Here is a 26,597-nt window from a genome sequence, read left to right as displayed (position 1 = left end):
TAAATAGGATAAATATTCTAACAGTACAAGAACCAATTAAGAATCCAATATTGAAGGCTAAATTAGGGCATATATATGCATTCATCAAACACCATAATGTTTAATTTTACATTTATTAGAGGTATGACCCATTTTCATGCAATAGAAACAAGTAATAACAATTGGGTTCCAATAACTAGTTCCTTCTTCTACCCAAATTCTACTGGTTCTTTTATTTTTATTTTTATATTGAGGAACATACTTATTTTCAACAATTTTTTTTTCTAAAGCATTTTTACTACATTCAACATGTGTTGTTTTGTCTAATAGTTTCTTTTTATTTATACAGGAAATACATTCATCATTACTAGCATATTTACCCTTTTCATAATATAAAATTTTATTTTCCAAATTTTTATTTTCTTTAAGAATATTTTCAAATTTTGAATTTAATTCTTTAAAATCCTTTTTCAATTTCTTATGAGCAATATCTAATTTTTTAGAATCAATCCATAATTTCTTATAAGTATCAAGCAATTCATTATCCTTATAATCAAAATTTTCGGAATCGCTAGAAGAACTTACTTGGCTTATAGATAGATTGTCGTCTGCCATTAAACAAATGTTTTCTTGCTCATTAAAATCGCTTGAGCTTAATGTTGATTCATTATCATCATCCGAAGCAAAGTAGGTTTTCTTTTTCTTGAAGTTTTTCTTTGTATTTCTTTATTCACCCTTCTTTTGATTTGGGCAGTCAGCTTTTACTGGTCCTTTTCTCTCTGCAACCATAACAATGGTAATTAGGGGAAGATTCTTGATTTTCCTTCATCCCGCTTTTGAATCTTCTCTTACCTTTAGACTTCATGAACTTGTTAGCTTTTTTATGATAAGACTCATGTTTTCTTCATCTTTATCCGAGTCCTCATCTTGTTTGACATTCTTTCATTTCTCCACCTCGAATTTAAAAGCTAGAGTCATTTTCTTACTTTTTTCCTCATCTTCATTCAATTTTCCAAGATCAAGTTTGTGTTCTCTTAACTTACCAAATAATGCATTCGTAGACATAAAGTTGAGATTTTGTGACTAACTTATCACAGTCACCTTGGGTTGCCAAGTCCTGTCGATTTAAGAATTTTTATATTTAACTCATCATTATTAAGGGACTTTCCTAACCCAATGAGATGATTCACAATGTGAGTGAAGCGTTTTTGGATGTCAATGATTGTCTCTCATTGCTTCATTCGGAACATCTCATATTCTTGGAAGCACTAGTGCAGAATTGGCTTTTAACGTCCCCCATAGACGTCCGTCCGTATTCGCCCCAATGTAAAAAATTGACCGGTGGCATACTCGTAAATAAGTGAAACTGTAGACGTCCGTTGTGTGGGCGGACGGACGTCTATAATATTATAGACGTCCGTCCGAGAGGGACGGACGTTTGCGAGGCTGAACAAATGAACGCTTCAACTCCCATGTCAGCCCCTTAAACGTCCGTCCTGAGGGGCACGGACGTCCAATAGTATTAAAATGGCCAACGCGAACCCGCGAGCAGTTACGCTCACTATTCATCGTCTTCCCCGCGAACGCTGCTGCTGCGCCATTGATTTTCGAGGTTCGTTTTCTCTGTTTTGGACCGTTTAAATTTACTTTTAATCCGATTACATTGCCCTGTGATGAAATGTCTTTCATTTGAACCGATTAAAAATCGTTTTCGGTCCGTTTTTGTGCAGTGTCTTGCGTGTTCTTGGACGGATACTTTTGACTGTTTTTGGGCTACGTTTTAGGCCGTTCCCTCCTTGATTTCCCTCCCTTTCATTTCGAATCTACTTTTCAGGTTAGCTTCTTGGTTGATAAATTTTTGTATGCATGTAATTGGGTTTTGTGTATGCATGTTTTTTACTCTAAAGTGTGCATGTGTTATTGGCTTTTGAATATGCATGTACTAGTTGTGTTATTAGAAGTATCAAATCATTGAGTGACCCTTAGTTCTCGTTTGAAATTTAACACAAACGATTAATCTTTTAATCGTTTGTGTTAAATTTTGAATTGTCCGATTGGACAATTTGAGAAAATTAATTTTCATAATTTGCAATGACATGTGAATCGGAGTTTATGGATAAGATTGATAAAATTTCGGTTCAGTATTTGTGTTGTTCTCCGAATGCATAATTGATTGTGGTCATCGTTGACTACTCTCATTTCGTGTATTTCGGAGACCAATGTGAAATGCTACCGAAATCTTATCAATTTTATGATGTAGACTTCAATGCACGTGTCTGAGCAAATTATGAAAATTAATTTTTTTGAATGGGTAGGGCCTAACCTTGTGAGAGTTAAAAAACTTGAACTGATGATTTTACGAACATAGTATAGATCGAAGCTGGATGAACGAACGTCGCATCAGTGAAGAATATGATAAGGGTGTTTCAAAGTTCTTGCAATACGTTGAACAAAATGCTAAGTCTGTCAACGGGACATATTTTTGTCCTTGTGTCCGTTGTCTTAATCAAATACGGCAAGACTTAGGTAATTTGCGTGACCATCTATTCATGTATGGCATAATGAGGACTTATACCGTTTGGACTTGGCATGGAGAAGTACTGGACCAGTCTACCACGTCACGAGGAACGAATTATGTGGAAGAATGAATGAGTGACCATTTAGAGGACATGATACGTGATGTTGGTGAAGATAATTTTGGAAGGGCTAATTTGTATGATTCTCTTATTAATGATTCAGTGCAACCATTGTTCCTAGGATGCTCGAACTTTACACGTCTGTCTTCAACTTTAAAGTTGTTTAGTTTAAAAGCAAGGAATGGATGGACCGATAAAAGTTTCACCGAGTTGTTGGAGTTGTTGAAGGAGATGCTTCCAGAAAATAATACTCTACCTATTCGTAATTACGAGGCCAAATTTTTTTTATGTCCAATGGGTCTTGAATATCGAAAGATACATGTTTGTCCTAATGATTGTGTTTTGTACACAAAGGAGTTTGCTTCGTTAAAGTATTGTCCAACATGTTGTTTATCCCGTTTTAAAAAGAAATCTGACAGAATCACTGGTAATGAAGGTAATGATGGTGCACCTGCTAAGGTGATGTGGTATTTGCCTATAATACCTAGGTTCAAACGTATGTTCTCTGTTAAAGAAGATGCAAAAAACCTTAAATGACACTCTGACGAAAGAAAATGCGATAATCTTCTTCGACACCCTGCTGATTCTCCACAATGGAAAAAGATTGATGACAAATTCCCTGAATTTGGTGCAGATCCAAGAAACTTAAGGCTTGCACTTGCAACTGATGGTATGAATCCTTATGGAAACTTAAGTAACAAACACAGTTCGTGGCCAGTTATGTTGATGATTTACAATCTTTCTCCTTTGTTGTGCATGAAGAGAAAATATGTGATGTTGTCCATGATGATATCGGGTCCTAGACAACCTGGAAATGACATTGATGTTTACTTAGCACCTTTAATTGATGATTTGAAATTGTTGTGGGAAGAAGGGGTCGACGTGTTTGATTCACATGTTCAGGAACAGTTCCGTTTGTGTGCAATGTTGTTTTGCACTATAAATGATTTCCCAGCGTATGGAAACTTGAGCGGTTATAGTGTTAAAGGTCATTTTGCATGTCCCATATGTGAAGAAAACACTAGTTACCTTCAGTTGAAGCATGGTCAGAAGACGGTATATACAAGACATCGAAAATTTCTTCCTCGTAATCATCCTTATCGTAGATTGAAAAAGGCATTTAATGGAAGTGCTGAGGATGAGGTTGTGTGCAGATCCCGAAATGGTGAAGAGGTGTACAACGAAGTCAAAAACATTGACATTGTGTTTGGAAAACATCATAAAAGTACCTCTGCAAAGAACATTTGGAAGAAACGATCGATATTTTTTAATCTTCCATATTGGTGTGAACTTGATAGGTCGCACTGGCAGCTGATAGGTCATCATTCCCAAACAATGTAAAATTATATGGTTTTGTTCGTTGCACAGGAAGATGAAAAATGACTTGAGAACTATGCTTCAAGGGTAAGTGTTTCTCCAAAAATGACTTTGAATTTGATGTTTAACTTTAACTTTTATGATAAATATAGTCATATTAATTATACTTTGTGTTTTCAATATGTACAGAGTTATTGGTAAATCTCGTGGTCAATTGGTTTAAATTTTGTATCCAAAGGTTGTAAATCATTTATAGTTTCTAATTCATTTTCTATATGTTATTGAATGATCAAAATTCTTAACTTTTTAGTTTGTGATTTTAGTGTAACCAGCAGCTAGATTCATGGGAATGTGGCTTCTATGTGATGTGTTGGATTAAGACCATCATTCGAGCTGTCATTACAGATGACTAAAATGAGGTAATGATGTATACCTTCAATACATTACAAATCAAATTCATCTTCAACATATATGAAACCATAATGAATCTTTCTTAAATTTTGCAGCGCTTCAAGAGTACATCGCCTATTTCAGAGGACACAATTAAACAGATAAGGCAGGAGTGGACCGCATATCTTCTGCAAAGATGGAGTTAGGAATAGTTTTATTTTAAGTTTTATTATTTCTTGTTGAACATTGCTTAGTTTTAGTTTAAGTTTTATGTTGATAGTTTTGTTAGTGGATTCAACTCCACATTAAGTAGAACTTTGTTCATATGAAACGTATATTTATATTATTGCAAAATTGTTCTGGGACAATTTTTTGCTTTTCAGGTGTGGTTTTAATGCAAAAATAAAATAATTTTTTAAACAAAAAACGCCCAGTAGACGTCGGTTGGTGCACTGTCGGACGTTTGGCAGTGCACCAACCGACGTCTCCGGACGTCTGGCAATGCACACACGGACGTCCACCCCCAGCCCCTACCACAGACAATTCAAGCAACTGGACGTCCAGGGGGAGGGAACGGATGTCTATATAGACGTCCGGTGTTTTAGGGCGGACGTCTACATAGACGTCCGGTGTTTCAGGGCGGACGTCTATATAGACGTCCGTACTGGCACACGGGACGTCTATACGGACGTCCGAGGGTGTACACTGGACGTCTATATAGACGTCCGGCCTGACACAACGGACATCTATATAGACGTCCGGTTTGGAGCCCCCGACGTCTGAGTAACGTCACCCGCATAGACGTCGGGGGAAGATCAGACGTCAAAAGGGCGAAAGAACGGACGTCTATGGCCTTTTCTGCACTAGTGAAGGTATTCCTTCTTGCTCTTCTTACATAATATGTTCCTTCGTTAGTGACCCTTAGCATCTCTCACATCTCTTGAGCATTCTTGTAGATAGAGATCCTGTAAAACTCATCAACAGTTAAGGTAGATGGTATAATATTATGAGTCGTTATATCATGTTGAGTTCTTCTTTTGTCATCAGCATTCCATTGGTCACGGGGTTTTAGTGCCTGTAAATTGTTAATAAGTGCAGTAGGAACAAAAGGACCATTTATGACAGTTTTCCAAATTTCACTATCAACAAATTCCATAAAAATTTGCATTCTAACTTTCCAAAAAGCATAATTTTCACCCGTAAACAAAGGAGGTCTGTTAATAGAGGCCCCCTTAGCAAAAGTTTGATGTTGTCCCGCCATTTGAATTACTATCAAAGCAAGCTCTGATACTAAGTATGAGAGCGGTGCAGCGAAATGTTTAGCGTGAACAAATAAGCCAAAGGGGGTGTGAATTGGTTTCCTCTAGCAAATGTGTGCCTTTTATAATTTTCTCTTAAATAACACTTACTTAGCGAATAAATAAAACAATTTTAAAGAGTATGTGAAAGGAGAAAATTTCATAAATGACTTTATATTGGTTCAAATCACAAGGATCTTATGTCTAATTGCCAATCCCAAACAAAGATTAACCATCCACTATCATAAAACCAATAAATTATTATAATCAGAAAGAAAGATAAGTTTAAGGGTGTAAAAACACCTCTCTTGTTACCATAAGAGATGAAACTCACTTCTTCTAAAGGTCACAAGGGATGAACACCTCCTTCGAATGCTTCACGAAGGATTAACACTTCCTTTAAATCTTCACAAACGATGAACACTTCCTTTAAATCTTCACAAAGGATGACAAACTTAACTTAGCAACAATATAGCACTCAATCACACTCCTAGTGAAATTTCTCACTCTTGTCATCACCAAATTCTTAAAGGCAAAGCACAAGAGTTACATAAACCCTAGATCACACTTTTCTCAGTTTAAGAAAACATATGTGTCTTACAATGAGAGTCTAAAGCATCTTTATAAAGACCTCACTAAAAGACATCTCCAAAAATCTATTGTAATCTTTTTCTCGCGTGATAATCGATTATCCACTTATGGTAATCGATTATGCATTTAATGAATGCACAACAACAAAAAATATGCTCAATATCTCCTACGACTAGTTGTGATAATCGATTATGGTACGCCATAATCGATTATGGATAAATTGATTATCATACTCTAGTAATCAATTATTCCAAAGCGAAAATGAGTTTTAGTAAACTTTAAAAATCTCTTTGTGATAATCGATTATCTTAAGTAGCTAATAAATTATTGTAGAGCTTTTTGACTCCAAAATGAATTTTAAAGCATAACTTACATGGAATAAAACAACATATAAAGCCCTATACATAAAACTACTCATTACAAAAGTTTTAATACATAAAACAAGTCTTCATGAAGGTCTTTTTGCAAAATGAGCACTTGTATCTTGATTTGGACATCATCAAAACTTTTATGCTTCACGATTATGGTAACAACCAACACATGAGAGAGTTCAACTACTTAAAATAATGCAATTCAATTTAAGCAGGATATAGACATAAGAATTATAATGAAAGCATCTCTCTCTTGCCTCACAAACTCATTCCTACTTGACTACTTAGCTCCAACTTTAGCGCTTCAGCCATAAAGATTTCATTCTTGATCTTTCCAAACCACGCCTTCTTAGGGCTTAAGTCACACATTTAAGGCTCAAGCTATTAAAGTTACATTATAGATCCTTCCAAATGTGGGTGTTTGAGGTTTCCTCACGGGGTTTGCTCATTGTGGCTCAACCTCAATCCTACCACACTAGTCATAGTTGGCCCAAAATTGAATCATTTTAATCTAATTTCTCTATTTTCCACTTTAACTCTCTTTTGATGCTTAAAGCTATAAAACAGACTAAATAAGGGTAATTTAAGTAGCATCTAAACTAAATGAAAACAAGATAAATGTTCAAATTGTATTAAAATTCACTTAATTTGGGCACTTGTCACTTATACTTAATGTTTATCATCACCTTAAAAAATCCTTTAATAGTCCCACATACTAAAATGAACCAACATCATAGGATTAAACTCTAAATTTGTTTCAGTGAATTCATACTACATAACCACTCTGTATAAGAATAAGATAAACAGAACAATTAGTTACAATCACAATCTACACAATAAAGTCTATCGGAAAAAAAAACTTACCCAAAAATCGTGTCTTAGAGTCGTCGGCATAGGGAACACAAAGGAGTTATTTACTACTCAGATATCGTGGAAGTCTCTACTTAGAATTGTCACATTAGCCTTCTCATTGACATTCCACAAATTATCTCCTATAGATTTGAACTTGGCCTTTGCTATAAGGGAAACGAGGAGTATAGTCAAGATGGAACAATACTCATCTTTTGGAATCTTTAGAAGAACCCTTTAGTTTGAAAAACCATCTTAAAGTTTTTGAATGATAAACATGGAACCGCACTAAGTAACATTGAAGGATACCAAACTGACTTTAGCCCTATACTTAAGTTGATATAAATACATTTTTTTTAGTCGTAAGGGTTATCTTTAAATGATGACATCGAATTTGGAAAGTCTTCAAAAAGGCCAAACTATTTGCATGAAGTTGGATCAACACAATGTTTAAAGCACACAACATCTCATACTCAAAATCAAAGAGAGGAAAGGTAATATCCAAATCTTTACAAAGTACTCATACACAAAGGTGCAATCCTCCCTATTTGTTAAGGACTTCATATATACTTTATCCTCGACTTTACAAATTAAGGCAACCACACAGTCGATCATCCCCTCAAGGCACATATTAAAAAAAGAACAAAACTCTAGAATCATTTTTAGAGGTGTTTCGGGTGTAACATCAAGGTCAACTGCTCGGTTTCTAGTGTGTCATCCAAAGTCCAAGTTTTGACTGGTAAGACTCTCGTGTGCGTCCAAACTACTCCAATGTTATTTGTAGAAGTTATTTTGATGCTAAAGTCAGTAGATAATCTAACAACAACCTCCTTAGCAAGGTTGGGACAAACCTAGAAGAGAAGTTATGGTGATGGTGAAAAATGGAACAAAGGGTGCAAAATTTGGTAGGTTAGGATGTGAAGGCTCACGACCTTTAGTGTTTTAAATGGTGATGAGGTGGTGTTTGATGGTTCTCATAGAGAGGTTAAGCCAACTCTAGAGGAAGGTGGCTAGAGGAGACCACATACGATGCTCTAACCTTTGGTGACCTAAAATAAGTAGTATAACACAAAATGACAGCATAACATTACTTAAATTCAAAGGTGAGTACAAGAATGAGAGACACTTCTATTTATAAGCTAGTGTCTCCAAATTGTAGAGGCTAGACCTAAAACCCCAAACTTGGCTAGCTTGGAGAACAAGGTGAAAAATCCTCTCCATTAGGAGGAGGACATGTGGCCACTACCTATAGAAAATCCTCTCCAATGTAAGCATGACACATGGTCACTCTCACAAAGGTTTGGACAGCTTACTCCTTGCTCTTGAACATCCCACTTGGTCAACATTGGGCATTGGCCTTTGTTGACCTAAGTGGTATAAAAACCCTACACTGAGTGTTACTTCCTCCTCCACCCCATCTTCTCCCTCCACCTCCCTAATTTTTTCTAAATTTCAATCTTACCCTTTTTACTTTTACCTTTGCCTATTTTACTTTTTATTTTTGAAAACCCTAATCCCCTTTCACTTTCACTCTTTCTCTCAAAGGCAAGCCCCCACCACTCACCCCCACTTTCACTTTCTCTCTTTCTTTTCAATTTTCACATTCGTTAACACTTAATATAATTAATTCCTACCATCTTCTTCGCCAACAGTGTCACGAGTCTCCTTAACCTTCTCTACGTCACTGCATATATCACACCTATCAGAACTAGTTTATTAAACCTACACCACATTGAAAAATCCTCACATCCACATATGTTGATGAGCTACCACATGAAATTTGTTGTTCAAACTGTCAACTTCTTTTTATTACTTTTTAAAAAATATGACAAAAATGATCAAACCATATACAATATATAACGTAACTAAGCTTTCAAGAATAAAGAATGAACAAAAGGTGAAAATGGAGAATTGTGTTAACGGATGTGGAAATTGAAAAGAAAGAGAGAAAGGGAAAGTGGGGTGGGGGCTTGCCTCTAAGAGAAAGGGTGAAAGTGAAAGGGGATTAGGGTTTTAAAAAGTAAAATAAGTAAAGGTAAAAGTAAAAAGGGTAAAATTAGAATTTAGAAAAAGTTGGAGAGGTGGAGGGAGAAGACGGGGTGGTGGAGGGAGTAACACTCCCCTACACTACTTGGCCAAAAATACAAGGCCCAAAATAAAGCATACACTACTAGGCCCATAATATAAAACCCAAATAAATCATAAACTACTTGACCCAAAATACAAGACCCAAAAATTATTCCTACTCTAGAAGCTCCATGATGGTCCAAGATGGCCCAAGAGAGAGAGTCTAGACTCATCTTTTATCTATGACTTCAACTCTCCTTGAAAGTAGTTGGCCATGACTAGGGGTTATGTCATCATGATGTCTAATGTATGTGTTACATGTCTAATGCACTTGTCAAAAGTCATACCTTAAAGCTTTATTTGTAATGGTTGTTATGATTTTTTACTTTTTTAATCATGTAATCGTACCTTAATCGGTATTAATAGGTTGATTCGTAATTATCATTCTATTAATTCGACTTTCATTTCGGTTAGCTATGTCATTCCATTAGGATAGTCATTTGTAACTTAGGATAGTCTCCCAAGTTTCATATATATCATTATCCTTTATATCAGTTGAGTTGATATTCACGGGCTTAACAATCCTATATATATACCATATAGTATCCAAAAAGTACTAATTCAATTTCATACATTTGATGCTTATTATCACTATAATAGATCCTTACTTGATGACTTAAGTATCTGAAAGTCTTTTCGCTTGAATATTCTCCCATAGCACACTTGAAGCTTGCCCACTAGCAACAACTTGACCCTCAAGAGTTTCAACTTTGTCAGACTCCTCGTCAAATACCAGTAAAAACAGTTATTTATACTCATGATTGGATGATGTTAGATCTAACAATAATTTGAAACTTTGACGGTACATTGTTTTTCTCCTGACAATGGATATCTCTGTTTTTATTTAAGTCAGCAGACTTTAAGTAAACTTTATCCATTACCTCCAAATTTTAGACACCCTTTAGTTTTGTATAACCCAATAAATAGTAATAAAAAACACAATGTGAATTACTTCAATGATGAATAGTTTTGTTCACCACATACTTTAGCTGGACAGATTATTTTTACAAATTATGATGCGAAACATGTTTACAATTCATATTATTCATGAAACAAATGTTCTACTAACGGCTGAAAGCTAGAGTTCCAAACATTTTCAAAATAAACGAGAATGAATAAGAAATTACGAAACAAGATGAATATAAAAGGGCCTATGCCAAAAAGTAAATAAAGATAAAAAACAGAAAGGGAGTTTTCAATGCTAGAAATGGAGCTTAATGTACAGCTCTTCAGGCTTTCTTCTGTTTTTCTACTGGTGGTGGTGGGGGAAAGACAATACGGAACAGCCATGCGGCTAGTATTGATCCAACGAATGGGCAGATCCAGTATACATAGAAGTGGTCCCATTTGTCGTGCCATTTCTCAAAGTATGCCCAACCAAATGCCTGAAAATAACACCAATCAGAGTTCTTTATCATCACGAGTTACTAAAGAAAAAATGGTCACAGCTTCGGGGTTTTACAAAATCAACTTTAAAGGATGCAAAAGCAAAAACATGCTACTAAAATTAGCTGCTTTCTTTTGTTTCAAAATTCACCTCAATCTTTCATATATATGCGTGTGTGTGTGTTTGTGTGTTTAGTTACTAGTGTTTTATTTAATAAAGATACCAACAAACACACCTTATTCAAGAGAGTGAAACAACAGTGATGTTTGTTTGAACAAAGCATTCACTTAAAAAAGCAGCCTACCATGAAACTTGGTCTCTGAACATCGATAGGGGATTGATCACTTCTATTACAGGAAGGTCAAAAAGAAATCTAAGCAAACTTTGGCAGCCTAACTATTCCAGCTACATTTTCGACAGTGACCATATCGATTACAGTGAGTCAAACGATTGGAAGTTTTGGAGTTGCAAGCAATTAGATGCTTACTGAGCAACTAATCACAACCAAATGAAAATGAAGGGGATTGAGAATGCTGATATCCAAGTGTCCCAGGAAGGAAAAAAAAAAGAAAAGAAGGTTGACACTTTATACTTCATATGTTAGCATTGACAGTACATCAATTTATGATTACTTAGGTGCCGGAATGGCTCATATATTACGAACCCAGGAGTACCATATCGATCTTTGTCAATGAAAGAGGACAAAGTGAATGAGAAATTGTCATAGGTACCAAACTCCAATGACCGAAAAAGTACATCAGAGCCAAACTAGAACGGAGGAGTTCCCTTAGAGACAAAAGAACTGGTGTATTAAGGTCAGACAAAATGAAAAAAATGGAACTAAAGTCACTAAACTATGAACTAATCATTACACAGTAACTCCAAATAAGTTCAAATCTCATGAAAGCATCTCGTGTTTTCACTGCAGGGAATTATTTGACTCCACCTTGTATTATAGCGTGTAATAAGTGGCAAAAGGGTGTAAAGTGTAGTATGTTTTAATAACTTGACTACTGCATCTCAACTAAATAACTTATATCAATGTCAATGGATAACATAAAAGCTAACTCAAATCACCTCATTTATCATACATAAGGGCTACTAATCGGATGGTAGAGTTGATATTAAATTCTGTTTTCTTTTTTCAAGAGTTTCACTCTCCATCTTTTATTTAAGATCTAGAACTCTACTTGAAAACACACAGGAACATTTTATATAAGTTATCACCTATCGTTCAAGAATCAAAGACAACTTCAGTAAAAACTGATAATTGTTAAGATGTCCAACAACAGTTAACATGAAAAATGCAGTACAAAGATATGAAAATCTGATGTGTATAAAAATCTCAGTGGAAAAATCCCTATCAGATGCTACTAATATTTAAGTACAGGAACAAAAAGAGAAGGGAACTATAAACTATGTACACAATCTTCCAGCATGAGTGCACACACCATACTACATAATATATATCAGTATACCATAACATTAAGTTCTACAATTCCCAATTTTTCTGAAAAATATAACTACGGAACATTCAAACTTGAGGTGCAATCAGAAAGTAATGAAAAAGGCATTAAAGAAATAAGAGAAATCTGGAATCCTTCCAGGTTTAGATGAGAGAGTATACTAAAACTTGTGCACACCACACCTATAATTAAGACAAGAAAATCAGTGATAATAAATGGCGGAGGCAATAAAGTAATTGTTGATATTATATGATTTTAGGTGTAAGTAGGAAGAGAGATGACATGAAACACTCATAGATATTAATTGAGATACACTACATGATAGGACTTTAAGAGTGTATGACAGGAGGAAGAGAAATTAAATGAAATAAGATGTTATAGGCTGATAGGCTGAGGTTTAGTAGGTCTGTTGGGACTGTTGGGTGGTTAGAAGTTGGTTGTCAAGAAGGGTTAGCTTTATAAGGGGGCAGGGGTGTCTTGGGACAGGGATGTTTTTGCTTTGTAGTATCTTAGACAGGACCATTGCATCCTGTGTGAAGGGGAAGTGTTTCCTTGGAAGTGTTTGGTCTGTATACCCTGTATTCTTTGTCTTCAAGAATAATATACAGATTGTTTTCAGTGTTGCTGTGTGTGTGTGAGAGAGTGTTTTTGCGTGAGTGCTGGATTTCTTGCTTCAAGAAATCTTTCACTACACGTGTTGACTTGTTCATAAAATCTGGAGTAGTGATAAAACTTACTAAACTATAGGCTTGTTACAAACAAAGTAACACAAGTAAAGATTAATGAAAGGAGGAGTGTAAAACAGTAGCTGAGAAATTGTCTGAAACATGATGATTGGTAGTAAGATAGAGAAAGAGGTGATCAAAATGAAGAAAAAGGCAGGAAGAAGGCAAACTCACATTAAGGTATTATACAATGGAAGGGAGCTAAAAGCACCAGAAGATGTAATAAGGTTGAAAGAAAGCAAGACAATTAATTTGAGGGGAAAATCAAACAATTAAACTAGAACTGAGTTTAACGGAGTTTGGCCATGGAATAGTGTCAGGATAGGTCAGGATTTACATGTATACTTCAATAATAGCATATTAGCGTGTTCAGTTTAGGTATAGAGGAAAACATAGAGATGAAGCATTATTAAATACATATTTGTAATCCATTGAGGTACTTAGTGGTAATCACTTACAAAGGCAGGGTTCATAGCTGGTCCAGTGTAACTAGCACCAACAGTGATCAAAACCACAGTTGAGATTGCCAGCAACAAAGTCTTTGCGGTGCCACTGCGAGGACCCCTGATCATGATGAGGAGAACAAGAAATGTGATCACAAATGTCAGCACCCCTTCTGCTAGAGCTCCAGTATGCAAGCTAACCTTCAAAGAAGGCCCTGCAATGAAGTGCCTATATTTCTCTGGCATATACTCCATAACAGCCAGAACACCACCCACTGAACCCAGTACCTGTGAAACACCACCACCACCACCACCATAAACACTTACTAAATTAACTCAATTTAAAAATGCTTTCATAAATTTATTTTAGCACAACAAGAAGCATATCATAGCACAGGTTCTAAGATTTGGGTCTACAACCACAATTGTGACCTTGTAACTGCAATTTTTATCGCATCAGTCATACTTTGTCAGCAACAAGTTTTTAAGAAAAGTCTGCAACAGGGCCATTAAAGTTTTTGAGGCCAGTCCCTATTGTAACTGCATCCACCAGATTTGTCCAAAATTTCCTACAATACTAAAGAAGATGACAATAATAGAACCTCAATATGGACTGTAACTGCAATTTAAAATCTGGTCTGATCTGCAGTATCTCACCAATATTTTATATTGATTAGAAACGTCACATTAACTCCAGAAATGTGACAACTACTACAATTTCAAACCTTCAACATAACTAGCAAACCTTAACGTTGCAGCTCTCCAAAACCACAACGCATGCACCATTATGGCAACATTTGCCAAATTAAAACTAGTACCTATGTGTACTGTATATAAGTTTTGCTCCTTCTTAGAACCTCCAATGATAAAAGCAGACAAAAATGACCATAATTTAAAAAGCAAATTACATTGACATTTTTTTCTCCAATTACACATGCACTCTAAGCTTTTTCAAAACCTAATATAAACAATTCCTTTGCTTTAAAAACACTATTATATTGTCAGCATTTTTACAGTACACAGCACAATTTTAAGTTTTAAACACCCCATACAGAAAGAGTATAATTTAAGAAAATTCCAGGCAATGCCTATCGTGATTTACTCTAATTTAAAATCTTGAACGTGACTAACGAACCTGAGCAGGGAACCGGAGAGCCATTGAGAAAAGGGTGTCATCGCCAACACCAGCGGCGTAGAGAGAAGCATTACCGGTGGGGTTGAAGCTGGCACCGCCCAAGGCATTGGCAATGAAGGTGAAGATGGTAACGAGGATAAAGATGAGCGAAGTGATGACAACAGCGTCAGCGTAATGAAAACCATTGTAGGACGCATGATGAATTTCAAGCGCTTTTGTTATGACATCGGTGGCCAACCCCAACATGGAGGAAAAGAAGACCCACAAGAAAGTCAACACCAAATCTCCAGTGGCTGCTTTTATTGCACTAACCATCTTTTCTGGCTATTTTCTTCTCCTCTGGATCCCTGATATCTTTTCACTTTTTGGATCGCACAACAGTGTTGCAACAAAGTTTCTTTTCGTCGCTGTTTTGGGCTCTTCCTTTTACTTGCTTTTGATGACAAAACGAAGAGAGCAACGAAGCTATGATTGTGTTGCGGATCTAGATAATGTGAGCGATAAAAATGTCTCGATACGCTCAAATATTATGTTTATCAGTCCCATCAACCGAAAAACAACAAAATATAAAACAGAAAACAAGAGCCGTTGTAATTCAACTTGAGTTGTCAATGATTCAGAATATATATATATATATATATATATCCATATAGGAAAACGTTTCTTCAACAACAGATTTTTGACAACAATTTGACAACAACACGTGTCACACTGTCATGGGTTGTTTTTATTAAATTTTGTTTAAAGATTCATTTTGTTTTGGAGGACATTTTTGGAATAATCTTCAGAAACCTCTTGGCACTTTTCAATTTCTGAAACCTGACTCTGCGAAACTCTCTTTCCCCCTTTTCGAAACTCTCTCTCCCCCTTTTCGAAACTTTCTCTTCCCCTTCACTGAAAGATCCTTCAAAACTCTCTCTCCGTTATTGAAGTTCCTTCCTTTGAAACTCTCTCCGTCATTGAAGTGATGTCTTCATCCACCGTTGTTCGTCCGTCGCTTGGGTCCACCCGTGTCTTTGGAGGAAGTCGTCTCTCTCTCTCTCTACGCCATTGAAGTGCTTTATGTGCGCCATTTCTCCAAAGCTCTCGTTTTTTCGCTGGCACCGTTGTTCCTTCGTTGTTTAGGTGCATTGTTCCTTCCTCTTTGGTTAGCAAGTGGTTTTGTTGGCGTCATTTCTCCAAAGGTATTGTTTTTTCGTAGACTATTGTGTTTCGTTAATGTATTTGCACACTCCTGTGGTTTCTTGGTTTGACCGTGCTTTTTTCATTTGGAAGCACTGTGTATCGCGCATTGGATATGTTTACCAATTTCCCCATATTTTTGTGGTTTGACCGTGGTTTAGAAAGCGGTTTTTCTCCAAAGGTTTTGGGTTTCCGCACAAGCCGTCGAGGTTGATATCACGAATACTTGAATAGTTGAATTTGTATATTGGAATGTATTGAAATGTTTCTTTTGCCCTTGTTCATTTGTTATTGTAGGTTATTATTTGATTGAAGTCATTAGTTCAGTTCAAACCGAAATGGAATCATCTAATAGCAATGTAAGTAGAGTTTGAACATTTCTGTTGTGTTAGTTGTTTTGGAGCACTGATTTGAATGTTATGAATTTGGACTGTTTTATAGTGGCGCCTTCGAGCTTGGATGTACACCACCTACATTGCCAATATGAATTCCTTACTACGAGTCAAACATAAGACGCGCATTGGAAAAACTCCATTTAAGTGTTGTTTAGACATTGTAGATCCTTTAGAGGTCAATTTAAAATTGTTGAAAGAGATGGTATGTTAGTGAAGTCATCAAATAAATACAAGATCTCCGCACGTTCGTGGGCGATCGATTTAACAGAATTGAAAATCGTGTTGGAGTCGTAGAGCAAGAACTTGTTAACTTCCGCAATCAATTTGATCGACAACCACCTTCTTAGATTACATTTCATTGTAAATTGTTATGTACCTTTTAATTTCACAACTTGTTGTTTGGTGAACTCTTATTACGTTTTTCTATTAATGTATGTGCTTTTTAATATTGTTATAATTTTTCATTACTCAATACTTTTCATTATTCCTTTTTTGTTTGTTTAATATTTAAGTATTCCAACTTGAAGTATTTCAATAATGATCCATCCAAAAAAACTTCAATTGACAGTCATAACGAATCCAAAATACCCTTGGGGAGTGCTTCAGCCATGTCTGGGTAGCACTGCTAAACTTTTGGTACAAAAGGGGATTTTTCCACTGGTAATCGATTACAAGGTCCCTCTAATCGATTACAAGTGCATCATTCCTGTTTGAAGGGTGCATGACCTCACCTCTCGACCTAGAAACACCTTTACTTGGTCTTCCATCCACATAGGATTGACCAAACTTCAAATTTCTTGTTGTGGACACCTTCAACCATCACCAACAGGGGTGATCAATCCACAAAACCTTCAAAACACAATCGTCAGGACTGTTGGGGTGTGCTTCAGCAATGTCTGCGTAGCACTCCTCAACTTTTGGTACAAAAAGGTATTTTTCGACTAGTAATTGATTTCAGGGTCCATGTAATCGATTACAAGTGCATCATTCCTATGTCAATGGTGCAAAACGTCACTTCTCAACCTATAAACAGCCTTCGTGGGTCTTCCATCCACATAGGACTCACCAAACTTGAAATTGCTTGTTATGGACACCTTAAATCATAGCCAACAGGGGGATCAATCCATAAAAACTTGAAAACACAGTCGTCAGGGCTGCTGGGGAGTGCTTCAACCATGTCTGGGTAGCACTCCTTAACTTTTGGTACAAAAGGGGATTTTTCCACTGGTAATCGATTACAGGGTCCCTGTAATCGATTACAAGTGCATCATTCCTGTGTCAATGGTGATTGAGAACATTAGGTATTATAGGTTTTCAATTATATGTTGATTAGTTGCCTAGATATTTACATTGTATGAGCCTTTTACATGTTTTTTGTAAACAAAAGATTATGATTATAAATGTTGGGTAATATGTACTGATAATATATTATATAAATAAAATTTCAATTTTGATAAAGTACCATACGTTTTCCCCCAGTGTTGTTCGACCATATATATTGAAACATTTTTTTGGGAGCAGTGTTCATCTAGCTGGGGAGTACAGTTGAAGTTTCTGTACAAATTACCCTTTTTCCTCTGGTAATTGATTACAGGGGTCTTGTAATCGATTACCAGAGGAAAAAGGGTAATTTGTACAGAAACTCCGACTGTACTCCCCAACTAGATGAACACTGCTCCCCAACTCTGTTTTTCTGACCTTTGCTACTTGTTTTGTTGTTAACTTTCTCTACCAAACTCCAAATCACTTGATTCTTGTTTTGTTGGAATCTAGACTCAAAGAGATTTCCAACAAAACAAGAATCAACTCTCATTTGGAGTTCGGTGGAGAAAGTTATGAGCAAAACAACCAGCAAAGATGAGAGGTGGTAGAAATATATAAAACGTTAACTTTAGGGAATTAACTGCACCTACTCAGATGTCCAAAAATTATAAATTAGTAGTCATTGGAAAGATTTTTGAGTCTACTTTCCAATAAAAAAAGAATCACATCATTTGGAGGTCTGTGAAAAAAGTTATGATTAAAATAGTCAGCAAAGGTCAAAGTTGACAACATGGGTTATGCACCTCACCTCAATTGGAGAAAACCACCTAAATGGACATTTTTATTTTGAAGAAATCAATGACCTAACCTCATTATTGGTGTAGGGAGCACACCCAATAACATTGAACTCACTCACCCATCTCAAAAAAGGAAAAATTCAACAAAAATAGAGAATGGGGAGCATTGCTCATCTAGCTGGGGAGTACAGTTGAAGTTTCTGTACAAATGACAATTTTTTCTCTGGTAATCGATTACAAGACCCCTGTAATCGATTACCAGAGAAAAAATTGTCATTTGTACAAAAACTTCAACTATACTCCCTACCTGGATGAACAACACTCCCCAGGGTCATTTTTCTGTCCCTATGGGTGATTTTTTTCTATTTCTGTCCCTGTAATTGATTGCCAGGGGCTTTTATAGGTGTTTAAACCAAGGTAGTTCAACTGGACTCCCCATGATGGTTTTGCCTGTGTTTTTGGTGACTTTTTCCAATTTTTGAGATGGTTGAGTGAGTTTAATGGTCATGTGTATCAAATCCATTAACATTCCATGATGAGAACATATTTTGGTTCAATCCATGAATATTAACATTGAAAAAACATGTTGTGAATTGGAAATGTTCAATACAATCCATTACAATAATTTTTTAAAATATTAACGTCAGTATGATTGGAAAGTGGACATTCCATAATTTTATCAAGTAGACATTCCTCTCCTCATGAGTCAATCTTCCATTCAAAACATCAACAAACTTGGTTTTGAAAGAATGTTGCACACACAACTGCATAAAAAAAATTCATGTTAGAACAATCCAAAAAATAATTAGCAAAACAAGAAACACAAATTGGCAAAGAGGAAAGGGGAAAGGCTAAATGGAAAATGGGAAAGAGGAAGTGGAAAAGGGGAAAGGGAAAACGCGAAAGGGGAAAAGGAATAATGGAGATATCTTGCTCTCATCACCGAAGTCACCGGAGTTTTCCATTTCCCACAACAAAATCAATATAAAGGAGAACATGTTTCTCGCTGGGTTGCTTCGCCGAAGAAGATGAAGCTAAAATAAAGAGAAACGAAAGAGAAAAAAGAAAGCTTGAAGGGAGAAAGGAGAGAGCTTGAAGAGAGAAAGGAGAAGGCTTGAAGAGAGAAAGGAGTGAGCTTTAAGAGAGAAAGGAGAGAGCTTGGAGAGAGAAAGGAGAGGGAACGATGAAAGAGGTTAGAGAGAGGATGAAAATGGAGTAAGGGAAAAGGAAAAAAGGGGAAAGGGAAAATGGGAAATGGAAAATGGGAAACGGAAAATGGAAAGGTAAAAGAAAATACCTTGTTACCGGAGCTTTCCATTGCTTCACCGGAGTCTCGTCGGAGAAGATGAAGCTTCCTTCGTGAGAGAGAAAGAGAGAAAGGAGAGAAAACACATACAAAATAAAAACCAAAATGCAACAGTGGAGGAGAATGAAAACAAAAATGAGAGGGACATTTTCGGAAGCCAAAATTCATTGTCAACTTTAACGAAAAAAAAAATATTTTAAATGATCCAATAGCCTTTTGACACGTAACGTTGTCAATTTTTTGTCAAAATTGCGTTGTTAGAATATCGCGATCCATATATATATATATATATATATATATATATATATATATATATATATATATATATATATATATATATATATATATGTATGTATGCTTATCTCATAATTATAATAATTTGGAATTATTTTATATATCTCTTATATAAACTAAAATCAATATAATATATATTCTTTGAAATATATTAAAATATAAACTATTTGATCATTTTATTACTATTATTCACTTTTAATAAAACGTAAGATGAATGATTACAGTGATAAATTATAATTTAGCGTTATAATTAATAAAAATATTTTTTACAAAATTATTAAATAAAAATTCAACATAAAGAAAAATTGTTATTATTGGACAAAGTTATAACTATCAAAATTTCTATTTTATAAATTTCCAGTTACATCTCTTTCCTACTCTCATTAAATTCTTATTTATTTTTTCTTCATGTTCATTTTTCTATGTTGCATTCTTACACATAAGATGAAGTTGTATTATAAAACTTTATTTAATGTTTACTAACACAAAATAAGTTTAGCTAATTTACGTGGAATCAATAGATATTAGACGTGAAATATATGTGACATTTTTATAAATAATTTGTCTAAATTTATAATGGGAGGATCAAACGTAAATGGCTTAAAAAAACACTAGCGTCTCTTTTATTTTCATTTTCTCATTCATTATGTGCAAACGGAAACGCAAACAATATTCTCGACGACAACTTGATTTTAGACAACTATAAGACTTTCATTGATGTTTGAAGCTTGCATTTTCTTCCTTTTTGGTGTGTGATGCACTAAGAAACTTACTTTCTCATATAATTTTCGACATTGAAGTTTGTTTTATTAACCTTCTTTATTTATCTTGGTCTATGTGTGATGAAGCATGAACACTGCTTCATTTTTCAGATTTTCTACCTTTCTATTGTTATTACTTCATTTTTCAGATTTTCTATCTTTCTATTGTTGGCATATGTGCTTGTGTGATGAAGCATGATTTTCACTTGTTGGCCTATTAGATGAAGAAAAAGAATGAGAGCGAGGAGAAGGAGAAAAAGAAGAAGAAGGAGGCTGAAGAGGGAAAGAAAGAGAAGAAGAAGAAAACAGAGAAGGAAAAGAAGAAAAAGAAGAAATTTCATGTAGATTTGAGAAAAAAAAACATAAAAAATTTATGTATGTTGTGACAACATATTTAAACTTATGTCTTCCGCAACTACTTACAACTAGACTTATCAATTTTCCCCCTTACATGGTTTGGCCATGATCCACATAGGTTGTCGCTTGCATGACCAAAATGTCCGTCATTGAAAAAGTCCATGAAGCCAAAATGTCCACAAAAGTTATGTAGGCTAAGGCTAGCCAATGGGCTTTTTTGAAAAAAAGAAATATTCATTTTGAATACAAGAAAAGTGCAATTAACTCCTAATTTGTCGTAAATCTAACTGTTTTTAATTTGTCAAAAAATTATATACAAAAATTTTAGTCAGATTAACATAGACTTTGTAAAAGGTTTTAATAAACTTTGTTACTTGTTTATATAGGAAAATTACACAACAACATACGTTTGAAATCTTTGATTGGTTAAATATATTTAATTTTCCTTCGTAAACATATTTTTAAAGTATATAAGATAGTCATTTAATTTTGTTGTGCGAAAAATTCATCTCCATCAAAACTAAATAAGATATCTTAATTGGAAAGTTTAAAATAATGAATTTATGAATAATAAGTTTATGGATTGTTTTATTATATGTTGTTTATTTCTTTTTTCTTTTCTTTAATGAATGGCTTAAATTTATACTTAAATTCTACCAATTATTTATTTTTCACATTTTAACTAGACCTCATGTTTCTCAACTGTGTTTAAGACTTTATCACAATCTATTACATATTACTTTATTAAATGCTATAAATTTTCTTCTCTAAGAAATTGATAAAATTAATAAATAGATTATACTGTATTAACTATATATTATATATTTTATTTAATTACATAATAATAAGTATGATATAAAAATATAATAAAATTAAAACATATTAGATTATCTAATAAAATATATAATTTTATATGTGTACATAAATGATAATGTTTCTAAGAGTTAATTAAAGTATGTAAGAGGACTAAACATCTTAATCTTGACTTTAACTCACTCGAGAGAGGGCTTTAGGGGGTTGGGGCTTTTATTTTGGCCCCCACTTGAGGGAACCTTCTCAAAAAAAAGGTTTTAAGGATGGACTAGTGCTAGTGCATGGATCATGGATCAAGTTAACAACTTTACCTACAAAAGTCATAAAAAGTCTTTTTTATGTTAGTGGTCTCTAGATTCAGGGGAAATCTCTAGATTCTTAGAAGTTCATCTTAGGAGTCCATATTTACATTCATCTTGTCATAGTAGATGATTACTAGAGGAAAATATGGATCTATCCTCAAAATACCAAGAATGAAGCCCCTACGAATTTCAAAAGTTGGAAGCGTTTAGTAGAAAACTAAACCAATAAGATAGTCAAACTATTTAGAATTTATAATGATCTTAAATTATTTTCAAAATTATTTCACACCTTATGCAAGGAGAATGCCATAGGCATTAGACAAGAGCAAGAACTCCATAATAGAATGGCTTAATAGAAAGATTCAATAGGACTATTATAAAAAAAGAGTGAGATGATGCATGTTGCGAAATGTTGGAGTTCCAAATGTGTTTTAGGTTGAAGATGCTTTTACTTCTTCCTACTTAATCAACAAATGTCCCTTGACAGCTTTGTTGATAATGACTCCTAAGAAAATATAGTCAAAATAATGCTTTGACCATTATTGCATGAGAATCTTTGACTTTATTGCCTATGCTCACATGAAGTAAGGAAAATTGGATGCACGAGTTATGAAGTGCATAATTCAAGGTTATCTAGAAGATGTGAAGGGATATCGTCTATGGTGTCTTAAGCTAAGTTTCAAGAAGTTTATCATAAGGGGAGACATTGTCTTTAGTGAAACTGAAATAGCTTATAAGCTAGTAGTTTCAAATGTAAGCATGAAGGTAGTGATGATAGTGAGAAGGCTAAGATGGTGGAGTATGGGAAAGACAAAATGCTGAATTTCATACTGTTGAGACTTTGGCAAGTGTACCAAATCGTTCTAAGTAATAAAACCGGTAAGACCGGATATCGTTTCCCAAGAGACTCGTGTCACCAAACAATCGTATAATTTCCAACTAACTTAGACTAAAGAATGCTTCATAATTTGTGTTTTTGTGCAATCAAAGTAAACATGAAACATAATTGATAAAAGTGATCTTAGATACTCAAACACTTGGAAATGGAAAGATTAGCAATGATATGTGTCGCAACCGGGATCACGACGGGACGACGATCCGAAAAAGAAAACGGTTTTGAAAAAAGAGATTTGGAGTCGCCACCATAGTTTATTCTGGAAAACTACGGAAAAACCATAAAATGATAAGGCATGGTCTGCGAAAATGAGATTCTAAATTCGGGAGTCGGTTACGTGTAGGGAAGGTATTAGCACCCTACAACGCCTGCCCTGGGGCAGTACCTTTAACTAAATATGCGAATATGATGTGGTTTTCAAAATGTTTAACTATCCCCTAAAATAAAACTCCAAAGAAAACAAAATGTATTTTTTAGTTTTTTGGGCCCGACAAGGATTGACCTTGCTCCTACGTATTCTCATTAAGAATGAGAAATCAGGGTTCCGTAGTTCTTTTAGAAAACTGCTTTAAAATTTGTTTGAGAAATTTGTTTGGAAAATGATTATGGATAAATTTGGATTTTTGGGAAAGTGAACCTGACAAGGACTGGCCTTGCTCCTACGTATCTCCACTTTTGATGGAGAATCAAGGATCACGTAGTTCTGGCTAGCAAGACTGTTTGTTGTTTGAAAATATGATGTTTTTGGTTTTTGAAGATTTTATATTTTTTGGTATTTTTATAAAACAAGCATAAAAGGTTTTTAGCACAAGGACGATGCGTGCGATCACACATGTGCCTAAACATATTTTTTAGTAATTTTATTTAAGAAAGAGAAAAGGTTTTTAGCACAAGGACGATGCGTGCGATCACACATGTGCCTAAACCTTTAAAACATATTTTTTGTAATTTTTTAATTTAACTTTTAATTTTGTATTTTTCTTTTTGTCTTTTATTTTATTTTTGTTTCTTTTTATTTTTTTATGAACAAATCTGACAAAACATAAGATACAATATACGAGAGTTATCATACATAGCCACTGAAAATAAAATCCAGAAAAAAGTATTAAAGAGCATAAAAAAAACAACCAATAAGCATAAAAGTGTAGAGATAAAAAACCAGAGGTGTGGAAAGAATTGAAGCTCTTTGGTTTGGGCTTAAAACCTCTCTTTTTTGTCTTTGTACCTGTCAGGGGTGTAATGATGAAATTTGGAGGTGCATCCCGAGATGTGTTAGGTCCAATTCCTTTTTTCTTTCTTGTGTTTTTTATTTAATTGTTTGCACAGTGGGCTTAAGCCCCAAATGGAAAGGGGATGTGAATATGAGTTGCGCCAAGGAGGCATCCCACGCTAGGCCCAAAGCCTCTTTTCGTTTCCACATCAGAAACCACTAGGGTCTCCTTCCCATCCAGCAGCAGAGGAAACTTGGGGCCCCTTCTTCATCATCTGCGGCAGCCATCTGCCCCCCCGACGAGACCATCCCGCCGCACATCCCCGTAGCTGACCGAGAAAGTCGCCGGCGACGTCACTTATGGTGGAAGCACCGCCGGACACCGTAGAGTCTCCTTTTCTCTCGCGCTCGTTCTCCTTTGAAAATGGTAACCCAGGGAGGGGTTGGCCCTGCACACGCGTCGCCACCTCCTCCGCGCAGTCCGCCGCGAGTTGCCTCCACCGTCGGAATCGAGCCCTGGCTTCTCCCCTTCGCTCTCCTGTCTCTGTGCCACGCCGACGCTGCTTCTCGGTAGGGCCAACCTCCGCAAACCGCGAACGAAGGTCGCGCCAGTGATGCCGCTCTCCGCCGGGGTCGTCCCCGGTCTTGGCGTCAGGTCTCCTTTCTCGCTCTTTTCCTCTTCTCCCTCTGATCCTATGAAGGATGAATCGATGATGAGTAAGGAATGAATGTTCTGAGAATGAAAAGGTATCAATTTTGTCTGTGGACGGTGATGAAACCGAGGGGTGGAGGAGAATGAATGATGATTGATGTTGGATGTTGGCCGTGGTATCAGGTGTTGGTAATGAATGAAGTATGTGGTTGCTATGGAGGTTCGAAGAGGAGGATGAGGATGGTAGAACTGGTGTTTGGTTGTGTTGTGTTCATTATTAAGATGGTTGTGGCAGTGGGTGAATATGGATGAAGATGATGACTGGGTGAGGATAGGTGGTGGCCGTGAGGTGTTGGTAGTGGCCGAGTATAAGGTGCTGCAAGTGTATTCTAGATGATGATGATCATGTTGGCTGTGTGAATGATGATTGTACTGATAGGCCCTCCCAGCATAGACCGAGCGAACGTTTGATATAATGCCGCCCGCTCAAAACCGGACAACCGCCAAAAGGTTGCATGTCCGCCCAGGAATCTGGACCGAACGAGCGGCCAACCATGAAAGAAGTGGACGTCCGCCAAAGGTTGGTGTGTCCGCCCAATAGTCCGGACGTCCGCCAAACAATCGGGACCGAGCGTCCTCAGGAACCGGGCACCCGTCCAAGGACGTCCGCCCAAGGCGTCTAACGAGCGCCCACCCATTCGCGAGCCGGACGTCCACCCAAGATTGAACGTCCGCCCGCCAATTAGGACCGAGCGTCCAATCATCCCTAGACTGGACGCCTTCCCAAATGATCCCTCACTTCGTTGACTACACAATTAAATGCTAATGACACATTAAAGTCCTTAATGAAGATTAAGGTATTATTGGGCCGTTTCCAGGCCCCCAAAAGGTAAAAGCCCATTTACAATCAGTATAAATAAAAGTCTCAGGTATGATTTCTAGACAGATTGCTTAGAACGCAACACATGCATGCATTATATAACGCTCTGTCATATTGCTGACTTGAGCGTCGGAGTGCCTTTAGCAGGTACCCGGCCCCTCCCCAACTGGGAGTGTGGAGGAGCACTCGGTGTAGGAGGCCGTCCGCCCAACTCGAAGTGTGGGGCGCCGGAAGAGGGAGGACGTCCGCCCGGCTTGGAAGCAGGGAGCAGCGTAGGAGGGCGTCCGCCCGATCTGTGGAAGTGAGGAACAGCGTTCGTCCCTCACGGTACCGTCCGCAGCGTTCGTCCCTCACGGTACCGTCCGCCCGGTTTGCATCACCTGGAGAGAGAGTGTCCGCCCGTCTCCAGCGTTCGTGATCGATTCGTCCGCCCGTCTCCTGCGTTCGCTATCGCTCATCCGCCCGTCTTCAGCATTGTCCGCCCGGTCTACGGATCTTCGACAAGAAAGTTTATGTTTTAACAAGGTCCGCTCGGATCCAGTCGAAACAATGATGATCTTCCAGTAGCCGTGGGTGTATTTAGGTTGTTGGGAATGGATGAAGATTGAAAGATTAGGTGATGAAGAATGGCAGTTTGAGGTTAGGCTGTGGTCAGGATAAAGATGATGGATGTTGTTGGAGGTGAGGAATTGGGAGTGAAAGGGAAGTGTAGTTAGTATGGTTACGGGTGAGGGGCTGTTGGAGATGAAGGCTCCTCCAGAGTTTGGAGTTCGGCC

At 36.4% G+C, this 26,597-nt stretch overlaps 1 protein-coding gene across 1 annotated transcript; it reads right to left on the bottom strand.

The window, feature by feature from the left end:
• Nucleotides 1-10,548: 10,548 nt before the first annotated feature.
• LOC124824692 (aquaporin SIP1-1-like) lies at nt 10,549-15,306 on the bottom strand. Its single transcript, XM_047297169.2, has 3 exons — nt 14,715-15,306; nt 13,595-13,867; nt 10,549-10,943 (listed from the first exon to the last, which is right to left on the bottom strand). Exons 1-3 carry the CDS (start codon nt 15,027-15,029, stop codon nt 10,788-10,790), a joined length of 744 nt encoding a protein of 247 aa, XP_047153125.2. The 5' UTR covers nt 15,030-15,306; the 3' UTR covers nt 10,549-10,787.
• Between the last annotated feature and the right edge of the window lie 11,291 nt (nt 15,307-26,597).

This window comes from Vigna umbellata, chromosome 4, assembly GCF_029865625.1.
Source record: "Vigna umbellata cultivar VRB3 chromosome 4, Vumbellata_1.0, whole genome shotgun sequence".
In the NCBI taxonomy this organism is placed as follows: Eukaryota; Viridiplantae; Streptophyta; class Magnoliopsida; order Fabales; family Fabaceae; genus Vigna; species Vigna umbellata.
The sequence above is the reverse complement of the archived record's forward strand: the minus strand, read 5'-3'. Positions and strand labels throughout refer to the sequence as shown.

Excerpts from the sequence above, each read along its gene's own strand:
- LOC124824692 (XM_047297169.2), bottom strand. The coding sequence starts at position 15,029 with ATGGTTAGTGCAATAAAAGCAGCCACTGGAGATTTGGTGTTGACTTTC. Across the intron at positions 13,868-14,714 it reads CTCTCCGGTTCCCTGCTCAG|GTACTGGGTTCAGTGGGTGG; the intron begins GTTCGTTAGTCA and ends GGTGTTTCACAG. Across the intron at positions 10,944-13,594 it reads CAGCTATGAACCCTGCCTTT|GCATTTGGTTGGGCATACTT; the intron begins GTAAGTGATTAC and ends TGTTATTTTCAG.